This window comes from Candoia aspera, chromosome 4, assembly GCF_035149785.1.
Source record: "Candoia aspera isolate rCanAsp1 chromosome 4, rCanAsp1.hap2, whole genome shotgun sequence".
Classification (NCBI taxonomy): Eukaryota; Metazoa; Chordata; class Lepidosauria; order Squamata; family Boidae; genus Candoia; species Candoia aspera.
Window position 1 is genome coordinate 18092173 of NC_086156.1, and position 12519 is coordinate 18104691.

General features: G+C 43.8%; 1 protein-coding gene across 1 annotated transcript; it reads left to right on the forward strand.

Annotated features, from left to right (window-relative positions):
• Positions 1-1768: 1768 nt before the first annotated feature.
• LOC134496277 (uncharacterized) lies at positions 1769-10591 on the forward strand. The gene is made up of 6 exons (XM_063302015.1): positions 1769-1854; positions 2317-2427; positions 4289-4899; positions 5975-6513; positions 7613-7679; positions 9072-10591. Exons 1-6 carry the CDS (start codon positions 1769-1771, stop codon positions 10589-10591), a joined length of 2934 nt encoding a protein of 977 aa, XP_063158085.1.
• Positions 10592-12519: the final 1928 nt, after the last annotated feature.

Below are 12519 nucleotides of genomic sequence, written 5' to 3' on the forward strand. Positions count from 1 at the left end.
TGTTCCTTTGATTGTTCTGCTTTAAAGCTCAAATAAGTCTCCTCTGTTCAAAAGACAATTTTTTAAAAATTGTGTTTTTAAATAAATGTGTTTGTGTGTGTGAATGTTTTTTCTTGGGTAGGGCTGTTCATTCCTACCCCAAAAATGTATTGACTCCATATGAATTGCAGAATTTGGGCTTCGTTCCCAGTTTTTCCAGAGGCACATAACATTTCTGAATTGAATATGAATTCAATTTAGCCTGCTTAGATAAAACAAAGAGGGTGCAGAATAAGCATATGGACGCAAGATGAGATAGATAAGGATAAATGTGTTTTACTCAGCATGGAGGTACAGATAACCTGCTGCTGAGTAGAAATGCAGTAAATCTAGAAATACGTGGCTATGGGTAAGATCTTGCAGGATTCTTGCTTTGTGCACAGATATGACCATTCGGGTATCAGCTTATTCCGAAAGTAATGCAGGTATTAGAATGGATCCAAACAACAACAACAACAACAAACGTCTAGAAAACCTGTTTAGGCATTGCTGCTAAAGGACAGAAAATTGGAGAGAGAGGAAAAATGCAGCTGCTCATTGGGAAGATAGGGGGTCAGATCAATGTGCAATAGCCTGTTTCTACTTAGATCCCTCAGATGTTGAGGGTAATATGTGAACAGGAGTTATTTCTGCTTAGAAACAAGGTTAACACTGCCTGTGTTCAGGCTAGGTTTCTTTATACATTGACATATGATGGCTTCTTATAAATAATCTAGAACATCCTCCCCTTTTTCTGGACTCAGATGGCCAGCTGTCTTCTTGTTTGCATCTCAGGGTGAATTGATAGAAATCTGTCCAAAAAAAAAAGTGCTCCACTAATGAAATTGTATCCTGGGGTCTAGTTAATAGCAGATATAGTAGAACAGAACAGAATTTTTATTGTGGTCAGTGACCAGTGCACAAAATACACTGTTTGTGTGTGCCTTTGAGTCAGTGTTGACTCCTGGTAACTGCCTGGACTAATCCCTGCAGTTTTCTTGGTACGAGTTTGACAGTGGTTTGCCATTGCCTGCTTCCTAGGGCTCAGAGAGAGTGACTGGCTGATGGTCAGGCTTCATGCCTGATGGGACTAGAACTCACAGCCTCCTGGTTTCTAGCCTTAACCATTACACCAAACTGGCTCTTGGATACATAAAAAAGGCTTGAATACATGAAACTAATATTGATTAGTTAGGTGAACAGATTTGTCAATCAGGCTGCTGCGCATCTTACATATTAAATGATAGAATTTGGCCACACTTAAAGAGATAGAGTCATTTGAATCTGACAGCAAGAGGTTTAAATAGAACTGATCAGAGTGACCAGGATATTTAATTAGGTGTGGAATTAACAGCTCACAGGGATGAGCTTGGGTCTTTCGGCCCTTGAATGACTTGACCTGCTCAATTGGGTGGTTATTTAATTTCTGGGCATTTTAGGGTGTTTTGGAAATATCAGGACCTTGGTCTTATTACAATCAATTTCTAGGGCTTTTATGTTGCATTATTCAGCCAAGGCAGATGCAGCGATGACCTCCTCAGAATGTCAGAATGAATGAGCCCATTTTCGAATTCCCCATACCACACCCAACCATATCCTAACCAAACCCAACGGATTAAGTGAAGCCACAAAACCCCTACTCTGCCCAAGTTTAGATCTAGCAGGTCGTAGCGCGGTCCAAAGTTTTTGCGTGAAGACAGTCGTTGACAAGGATCCCTAGCAGGGAAAACGCTCTAGGCAGACCTCAGGCATGGATCTTTCAGATGCCCTGGGTCTGAGACTTTTCACGCGCTTGGCCTCCCCTTCCGAGCCAAGCCCTTCTCGCCACGAGGAACGGTGACTGAGCGCGTGGGTGTCTGCTTCTGGCTCCTGGTTAAAAAGGGGCCCGGGGCATCGGCGGGGACGGACTGGCTACCGGGGCCTGAGGGGCGCTCTCTCTGTCTCGGTATGTGGGGAGGGGGAGGGAGAGAGAGAGGGGTAATTCCCGGCGAAGCTGATTGGCTGTCATTCCGGTTCGTCTCAGAGCGGACGGCGGCCCCTGCCCTGCAGCCCCACGCAGCGCTGCGCCCGCCCCCCGAAAGTGAGAGCCGCGCCGCCTCCCCAGGCAAGTTCGCCCGCCACGAGGAGATCTGCCGGGCGCCCCTCCTCCTTCATTGGCGCGGGGGGGGGGGGGCAACCTCTTCCAACCGTGGAGGAATCCTGCAGAAGTCGGGCGTTCAGGGAGTTAAAGGGAGGCGCTTGGGCGAACCGAAGTGAAGGATGTCTTCAGAAACCTTACACTCCCACGTTCCCTTGCAGGGCCCCGGAGGAGGAGGAGGAGGAGGAGGAGGAAAAAGAAGAAAGGGCTCGTCCGCTGCCCCCGAGGCCCCCCTCCGCCGCCGATTCACCTCGTCGAGAAACCCAGAGACGGTGCTCTCCCCCTCAGCTCTTTTGCCTCCCCCACCCCCGCCTTGTTTTTTTAGGTAAGCCGCTCAGGTTGCTTGCTTAAGATGATTGTGGCGGGATTCTGATTTTTCTTTTCTTTCTCCCTCCCTTCCCCTTTCTTTCCTTCCCTCCCTCCCTGCCTGCGGGTGTGAAAAAAGTTCGTTAGATCTTACTTAAGGAGGACTTTGGCAACGTTTGCAGAGAGCGGAGGTGGTGTTGCGAAGAGAGAGAGGAAGAGCCGCTTGGGCTCTCCCGTCGGGACCAGGGATTCCACATGAACAGAGGAAGCTTCGATAAATTTCCGCTGCAAAAGAATCGTCGTCTATCTCAGCCTGTCTTTGTGTATCTTTCCAGAAATGTGGATGAAGCCAATAAGCAGTTAAGAATAAGAATAATGGAGAACAAATTATTTTGTTAGGATGGGCATCTGGAGATTATCCCATTTTTTAAAAGGTTTGCTGGCTCTGATCTTGTTAAGAGCTGTTAGAATTTAAAAAGGGGGGTGAAAAAAAGGAGATTTAGCTAGAAAGGCAAAGGAGTTGTGGGGTGTGTGTGTGTGAGTGCTTCCAAATCTTGTTTAATTCTATATCCCTGATTTCTAGTGTAGCCCCACTTGGCAATCTCCAAAATTCTGAATACAGGCTGGGAATTCTGAGAGTTGCACCCCCAACACATCTAGAGGACACCCAGTTGCCAAAGGCTTCTTTATCTACAAAGTAGAAGTAAAGCCTGTTGAAATCAACTCTGTGTAGGATGGAGGTTTGCTTGAGAAAGCTGGTTTGGTGTTTTTTTTTAATGATTGCATTTCTATCATGCACATATAAATGTTACAGTTCAGACATATACATTATATGTGTAATACAAATCTAAAACCCCAATGGACATTTCATTACTTTCCCCACTTACATTCTGTCTCACCTTAGATTTAGCAATGAGTTTTAGGAATTGCTGTTTGAGTGTCTGTGTAACAAAGAGCAAGAAATTGCTCGGAGCAGTAGCATCAGACTATCAGTTTGTGGAGCCAACTTTCTGTTACTTGTATTTAACTGAAAATCATAACATCTGGGGCAAGGATATTCAACTAAAATAGGCAATCTGTTGTCTCCCAGATGTTTGGACTTCAGCTCATATTAGACCCAGATAGCATGGCCAATAAAAGGGATGTGGACTAATTTTCCAAAACATTTAGAGGGTACCAAGTCTGTTGACCTTACTGTGGTTTGCTGTGGTTTGATCTGGTGTTAGAAGGATTAGCCAGTGTAGCTCACCCCAAGATCTGGAGCATCTGATGGTGTGCCGATTATTGCAGGAGCCTTGCACTGTCAATGACCTACAGCAAGCTAATGACAAAGCTGTGGCAGTGTCTACATTTTGACAGAGCAAAGTTTGCTCTGGACACGAAATAAATAAAAACCTTACTGTGAAGGATATAATCATTTGCATTCAGAATGTAAGATCCTTTATTTTTGGAAGCTTGCTTGGAGTCATTGATCCATACATTTATATCTTTTTAAATTAGCAGTAATAGCGTGCATGCCTTTTATGCTTTGTTGTTTTATTTTGGTTTAATTTAATATTGTACATGTTATTGTTATTTCTCCCATCAGTAGAAATCACTCTTTATCAGTACTCAGACTGTTAATCATATTTGCTTCCCCAGCAAATATAATTATCATGGATATTTTATTTATTCATTCATTTACTGGGGAAAAATAATTGCTTGCTGTTTTCTTTTGTTGTACTAATTCCATAAAACTGCCTGTGAAGGCAGAGGTAAAAGCTAATGCCTTGAATAGGATGGGTGACTTTTTTTGCCCAACTGATTACCAAGATCTCTTTTCTGCAGATGTGAGATGCAGGTGAAGCAGCTGTATTGGACTTGCTGCTGTTGGCTTGGAATCTACCTGTGGCTTCTAGCTGGAGAAGGAGGATGTGTCCGTGCAAAACTCTGCAGAATTCCCCAGTGTGGCAGGAGTACCAATGCTGGACTTTGGCCCAGCAGACACCAGTGTCACAGTTCTCACTGCCTCAGCAGGTCAAATCGCTCATCTCATGCCTTCATTCAGCCTACCATAACTGGGCAAGAGCAGCCATCCAGCAAGCAACAGCAGCAGCAATCTTCTATGGGGAGCAGCCTGGGGCTCTTAGCCCTGACCAGCAGGGGTGCCGAGGAGATGTGTTCTGGAGGAAGGGACTGTACCAGCAGAGCTCCCAATGGCACCATGCGGGACTGCAGAGGCATTGAGTGTAGGCTACCCATGCGCATTCGCCAGAAGCCCAGGCCTGCTAGCCAAGCCATCCCATGCCCCCCAAACCAAGGGGAAGGTTGCCTTGAGCCTGCCCTGGTCAGAGGAACTGAGAAGGCAGCACAGTTCATTGGGGAAGAGCTTGCCCACACGGCTTCGGAACTTGGTGGTGCTGCTCTGGGTGTTCAGCTCATCTGCGATGTTAAACCAGGTAGGTGTTGGCATCTATCATTGATCCATTTAGCAAGCTAGGATTGACTGGCTGCAGCTTATCATTGTACAATGGATAGCTTTAAGCACCAGTTCTGGTCACAAGAAGACATGTTCAGTGAAAAACACCCAGATGTACTGTGGCCATAAGAAAGATCTAGTGCCAGCATTTTTACATACAAAATCTTTCAAAGTAAAATATAAACATTTTTTTCTGTGTCCAAGGATCTAAAGATAAGCATTGGCATTTCTTGGGCCAATTGAATGACAAACCAACTTCTTCCAAAATAGTGACACGAACATGAGTAATGGGGAGGGGAAAGAGAGATGATTCGTTTTTTTGCTTTCATTTTATAGCCTGTAAGTTTAATAGGCCTCACCCCTCAAGCCAACCTTTGTGGCAACATGTTCATTCCAATTTCCTCTCCCTGTTAATGTTAGCCCAAGTGTCTGGTTAAAAACTTTCTCTAATCTGATGCCTTCAGATAGGCTCAAAGATACCAAATTTGGGTTACAAAAATATGAATGATCAGTAGATGATAGCAAAGAGATACAGAAAAGTCTGTTTGGTGCCATGTATTGGTCATCCAATGCTTGCAGCTGAAATCCGGTAGCCATAGGTTAGGACTGGAATTCCCAGCCCATGTGGCTAACCATAACCCAACACCTCTGAAGGATACCAATTTGAATTGCCAAGACTGTCCTTCAACCACATGACTCAGTTAATTCTGGTGATATTGTAGAGATTGTTGCCTTGAGAATAGGCCAGTCAAAAAAAGTTGGTGAGACCAGACAGAGCCAGCTCTGAATTTGAAGAGACTCTTAGCAAACATTATATCAGCTCAGTGGACTCACCTCATGCTGGAACCTTACTGGTACAGCAGCAATATTCCAGTATACAGATATCTGAATTTTCATAAAGCCCCAGAATTATATTACACCAGCACGTTATAGGAATTTAGGGAGGGAAGGCTAAATTATAACATTTTACAAGAAGATTGCATGATGGCATTTTGATAAATGAAAGCAGTGAGAGAGGCTGTGTATGTTTTAATGCCAAATTGTTTGTATGTTAGGAGATAATGAAGTCCCATCTGAGGATGCACTTGTACTCCAACTACAGCTTACCAAAGGCCAAGAAAAGTTTGTCGAAACATTAAAAAGTCAGCAAGCGGTCATTGTGGATTTACAGCAAAAACTTGCCGAGCAGCAGAATGCGCTGGTCACCCAGCAGCGAGAAATTATTGTGCAACAAAGGAAAATGTATGAACAAATGGACCTGATCAAGGTTCAGTATGGTATGCTTTTTGACACAGTGAAGCAAATGTCATTTAGGAGTTTGCAAGAGGACATCCAGCATTACTTTGAGGCTAATCTTCAAGGCCTGCAGAAGGAAGTCATAAATCATCTCCAGAAGTCCTATTCTGTGCATAAAGTAAATGTGGATGCAAAAGTGATTGATATTGGAGAACCTTTAATGGAATGTGGCCTTTGTGAAAGTGATGAATTTTGCAATTTCCAGAAGACACCATCACAATGTGAAAAATGCACCTTGTGTCCTGCTGGCTTTTTTCAGCTATCGGAATGTTCTTCAAATGCTGATCGAATATGCCAGGTGAACTATTACTATATTCTAAGTTTAAATAGTAGCCTTTTCAGGATTAATGCTTAAGTTCTGTCTGTAGGCATATCCTACAGGTGTATGGGCATGTGTATCTTGATCCTTGACATAGGTTATTTATTGTTTCCACAGCTTTCAAAAGCACCTGGCAGTGGCAACATTCAGAGCACTTGTGAGTGGCTGATGTTAGTCAACTTAATGCTAGATATGGGTCACTGTGGGAAATTAAAAAGTGATACAGTCCAGACACCTGGGTGGGATCAGAAGAGTGGGATGGGGAAGTAAGCAGAAACTGTTAATAGGCTCTATCTCAAGGTGCTGGAGTCTGGATGGGGGGGGAACAGAATCAGGCTAAATCTGAGCAAAACCAAGTGGATGTGGGTTTTGGGCCACATGGATCTGGAGATTTACTATCTTTCATTCAGAATGGTTAGCGCTTCCCCAGGCACAGTTATTGCACAACTTGGAGGTCCTCATAGATTCTTGGTTCTTGCTTGATGAGCAGATGGCAGCTATGGATAGAAGGGCCTTTGCACTTACCCATCTTGTGTGCTAATTGCACCTATTCCTTGACTGGGAGGCCCTATTTATGGTCACTCATGCTTTGGTCACCTCCCATCTGGATTATTGCAATACATTCTACATGAGATTGCCCTTGAGGATTACTTGGAAGCTACATCTGCTTCCAAACAACAGCAGTACATGGCTGTCCCTTGTACACAGGTAGTCCTTGCTTAACAACCACAATTGAGGCTGGCATTCTGGTTGTTAAGCAAAGCGATCATTAAGTGAATCCAACCTGATTTTAGAACTTTTTTGCAGCAATCGTTAAACAAATCACTGTGGGTGTTTAGCGAACCATGTGGTCATTAAGCGAATCACATGGTTCCCCATTGATTTTGCTTGCAAGAAGCCAGCCAGGAAGGTTGAAAATGGCGATCATGTGACCACAGGATGCTGTGACAGTCATAAATACAACTAGCATTTTGGAAGTTGTATATATGCCTTTTCTCAGTGTAGAGGTAAGAGATGCAGTTACAGGTTTTCTTGGAAAACACTGACTTGAATGTGAATTTGCCTGTGTTCATTGCAGGATAGAGATGAATGTAATGAATCACCAAGTATCTGTGGGGAAAGGATAAAATGCCTGAACACACCAGGTAATGAGTGACAACAGAATTGCTTGTTTCATAGTGTCCTTTTATGTGTCTAAAAGATTCAGAGTCTTAGTTTTCCTTTAGCTTGATTGAAATCAGCGGAATTTTGGATGGTCAGGACTAATTTGTCTCAGTAATTTCAATGGCACAAAAGCCTATCTTAATCTTGATTCTTAATCATAGTCAGCTGTGCATAAAAAGGAAGATTAAACATATATAAGAAAAGAATTCATTTATTGTGCACAAGGTATTGCCAAATTCTTGTTTTAATGGGATCTGTGAAATACTATGCATACACTATGGATAAATTATAGATAATCTTGATTCTATGATTTTATGGTAAGATCTGTATAACAGTGGAGCAATCTGCCTACAGAGGTTGTGGGTTTTCCAACTCTTGGGATTTTTAAAATGAGGCTGGACGGCCACCTCTCGAGAATAGTTTACCTGGTTTTCCTGCAAATTGCAGAAGGTTGGACTAGATGACCTTTGTGGCTGCTTCCAACTTCACAGTTCTGTGAGGGAGAGGCACTCATGTCAACATTAGACCCACCATCTTGCCTTTCTAAACATCTTAAAATATCCTGGAGTATCCAATGTCGCGTTGGATTAGAAGCACAAAATAATCTACTTCGTTATGGATACAGATGACATGTATTTCTGCATTTTAGGCAAGCTTCATTAATTTGTACTTCTTGAACCTCTGTGTAGGCCAGAAAAACTGAAGAACAGCTTTCTGAATGTTGCCAGGTGGTTCACAACTGTACAAGTACCTCTTTTAGAATTTTAGAGAACTGAGGCAGCCATTCCTAACACTTTGAAAGTTCCTCTCAGAGATGCTGGAAATGGAACATTTCTGGTCTAAAGCCAATAAAATGGACTTGCTTGGCTGAAGAAGTCCTGCTCTTGCTCATATACAAAATACAAATGTATCTGAAGGTCCATTCACCTTATCTGCTAATTAGCTAAAATCCATAATAAGGAGGCCACCCTTTTTGGGGGGGCGGCTCAATGCAGGTGGTGAAGTGATGGTGCATTATGGGTAGGATTGCATCATATGAATGGGCGGGGCCTGAGTTTTGCTTTATTCCCCAGCTTTTTTGCAGGGAGGATTTTCTTTCGTTTCTGCTGCATTGAGGTTTGTTTTCTTAGATGACCCACCTCATAATGGAGAAAAATTGCACATCGATCACTGAAAGGTGGGGGCACAGTTGGAGGAAACTTCCAGGGCTGTGAAAAGGTGTTAGGGGACACAGGTTGCCCCTCCTTGAATTAAACCCGCAGACTTGGCACTGCTTGTATTAGTGTAAATTTCATCAAACTTTCAGGGCTCAAATGCTGCAGGTAAATAAAATCAGGCCTCTGACTTGAACTATCTTTTATTCTTGTGAATAGGGGGATTCCGCTGTCTTGGAATTGCAGAAAAAGAGGCTGCTTTGGGACTGTGCGGAGAGGAATATTTCTTCAACGAAGAGCTGCAGGAGTGCCAGGCCTGCCTGACGTGTGCTGATGGAGCAGTGGTTTCGCCTTGTGCCCTTGTGAGCGACACAGTTTGTTCAACAGCCAGTGAAACCATGCTGTCTGAGACATGGGCTGCAGACATTGTTTTACCCTCGGCAAAGTCTGGCTCATCTCAGGTCTACCCTGGGTTTAAACTGAAGTTAAAGGAAAAACAAGGATGTGATATTGGAACTGTTGAAGAGGGCAGCTTGGTGTTCAAAGACCATGGCTTAATGTGGGCTGATTTCAACTTTGCTGTGAAACATAACTGCAGAAATTTCCTCCATCTTTCCTTAAAGTTCAAGGACAGTGAGGAAGGCTATGAACTCAGTGGAGTCCGCATTGAACAGCCAGAGGGCAGACTTTTCCAGAGTGCCAGTGTAAGTAGTGCTGCAGAGGTAGAGCCGAGCCAAACCCTTTCAATATTTTTGAAGAGCCCTAATCAATTCTGCAACCAAAGTGAAGATTTGAACGTTTACGATCTCCAGACCCCTCTCAGCTTGTTTTGGTTATCTCATGATACAGGAGCAGTAGCCATGACTGCACAAACAACCACCGCAACGCACTACCAAACAAATTATCAGCCCACCTTTAAGTTTGTTTCTGTTTCTGACTCTTATATGTTAACCTTATCTCATGATGGTAGAGCCATCAAGTTTACTGAAACGGGGGTTGTGAAGTTTGTTTTCCACCAAGCCCTATATTCCATGGGTCACACTTGCATTCGTGAAGGATTCACCATGATTGCTTATCTGAACAAAAATGGAACCAATGCAGAACTGACGACTGTTTATAAATCTGGTGTCAATTACAGAGATACTTCAATCTCTGTTTCTGGGGCCACTGAAGTCAGTGCTGGGGATCTAATTAGCTTTGAGATCCTTTCTCCTGCACAATGCAGTGTTCGTTATTTTGGAGACAGCTCTGGAATTAGTACATTCAGCCTCATCTGGGTTCCATCTACTATTTCCACTGCTCTTTCAGCCACAGTCTCTGTAACAAGACTGCCCACAGGAGCTGTCAGAAACAAAGTCTTGGATTTTATTCAAGTCTCAACCAATGAGAAACAGGTCTATCTAATATCTACTGGACAACTTGCCCAGAAATATTTTGTATTTACAGAAAGAGGAATTGCTAGTATTGTGTTTACTTTAAAATTAATTCATTCATGTAATATGCTTCGGATAACTTTAAATCAATGCATCAGTGATCATGCACCACTTGACATAATTGCTCAACAAATTGGAGGCCAAGTACCTGAAGGTAGCATCTGGACCAGTGTTAGTCTTCGTTCCTCTTTCAAGGTCCACAATGGGACCATGGTATCGATATCTCTAGACTGTGTGCGTGGCAGAATCAACCACATTGCTCATAAACATGGAACCAGCTTATCTATCTTATGGATATCTTCATAGCTATGTTAGGACTTTGAAAAAAGTTTAAAAGATGGAAGAAGTAAATGCATTGCATCCATTAGATGACACCCAAAGCCTTTCAGATGTATTGGAATTACAACTCCTATCATCACCCAACTGTGGGACTTAATCAGAATTTTCAGCCTAGTGTACATGAAGGGCCTGAGACTGAGAAAGCTACGGTAAGCTCATATCGGGCTTTCTACCTGTTTTCTGAGTTGCATTTAATGTATATCCTTAAGTCCTGTTGCATGAAGAAAATTAACCAGAAAATTAACCAGCCAACATTTCTTACCAGTGATTTTGGCAGCAAATTATAATTCTGAGTAGACCAAAGGTGCCATCCCTACTGCCTTTCTGCCGGATGTTTTGGGAATCCCATGAGCTCTTGAGCCAGGAGAGTATTTACGCCATCATTAACTCCTACCTTATTGGCCAAGTTAAGGGACAAGGAGAAGAAAAAGCAGGGATGTTCAGTGCTGCATGGACAGACCCATACAATGCTCCCACTGCCTGCATGCCCCTTTGGCCACCCTTTCAGCAACCTCCATCCAATCATCTGCTTTGTGCAGTATCATCCTTCCCTGCCCCTCCTGTCTACCACACAGACTACCACCCCACTATGAACCATGAGCAGAAAAGCACCTTCGCGCTCCTTTTAAGGAAAATAAATACAGAAGGAAAACGATAGTGAAGGAGACAACCTCTCCCTATCACAATAAACCTCACGGGGCATAAGCCAAGGAGCAGGAGAGGGGGGGTGGCAAAAATACACAATTAAGTCAGAGCAAATCCACAGCACCCAGGCTGTACAGTTTACCAGCAGCCACAAGAAAGGGCAGCAGATACCTCTCCTGTGTTCCCAAAAGGTATCTCCCAGGCTGGAGTGCATAGCGGTTGGCTCCTGATGGGGTGGTTGGTGCCTGGAACATGGATTTTCCAGGCAGAGACCTGACCTTCCTTGCCAACATTCGGTGCAACAGCATTCAAAGCACTCTTAGCAGGCAGTCCAAGAGCATCTTCTGGCAACAGTCCTCTTGACTCTCACAGATATGTGCTATGCAATGAGCCATAAGCGCATCTTGAACCACACCATGCTCTAGAGCAAGAAAGATGTACCAAGAATGTCCTCTTGCCTTCAGATGCCTTAATGCCTGCCCCACCATTATGCACTCTGCTCTGGAGTGCAGAGGAAAATGCTGGGAAATCATCAGCTGCATCTGGAATGCATGGGCCTGGTCTGCCACAATAACAAGGTGATTTGACAAACCATCAGAGCACTGGCTTATAGAAGAAAGACTCTGCAGCCAACTCAAGAGAAGAAGCTTTAAAACACCTGAGTGTTGTAGCGACCTTCAGAGCTGCCTGCATTCACATCCATGAAACGGCCCTGGCATTCATCACAGCCTGCAGCACTATGCTGTGATAGTACTTTTTTTCTGTAAGGCTCTAGGCCATGTTCCTTCAGTGTAGGGTTTCAAATAAGTGGAACCAAAGCCACCCCTCCAAGTCCAGAAGAAGATCCAACCCTCGAGAAGCCCCTGATTCCTCCTCACTTATCCCCCACCTTCATAATACCTGTCAGGTAAACCTCATGCAGCACACAAACCGTCCTACGGAACATCTTGCATACCATGAATTTCCCACACCGCCCCACAACCAGTATTCACGGGAAAGCATTCAATGTTGAAGCCAGCTTGTCTCTCCAGGGTCATAGCCAGCTATCCCCCTGTAGGCAGAATTCAGTGCCATGTGCCACACTATAGCTATAGCCAGAACTAACTGGGCAAATGCTGCATGTGATACCCAGACATGTTATACTTGCCACATTTTAAACTGTATAAATATCCAGTAAGATTTCCTTCCTGTGGATGAGTGGGCATTTATATTTTAGATGTAGATGTATGTGTACACACACACACACACAC

Excerpts from the sequence above, each read along its gene's own strand:
- LOC134496277 (XM_063302015.1), top strand. The coding sequence starts at position 1,769 with ATGGATCTTTCAGATGCCCTGGGTCTGAGACTTTTCACGCGCTTGGCC. Across the intron at positions 2,428-4,288 it reads CGTCGAGAAACCCAGAGACG|ATGTGAGATGCAGGTGAAGC; the intron begins GTGCTCTCCCCC and ends TCTTTTCTGCAG. Across the intron at positions 6,514-7,612 it reads ATGCTGATCGAATATGCCAG|GATAGAGATGAATGTAATGA; the intron begins GTGAACTATTAC and ends TGTTCATTGCAG.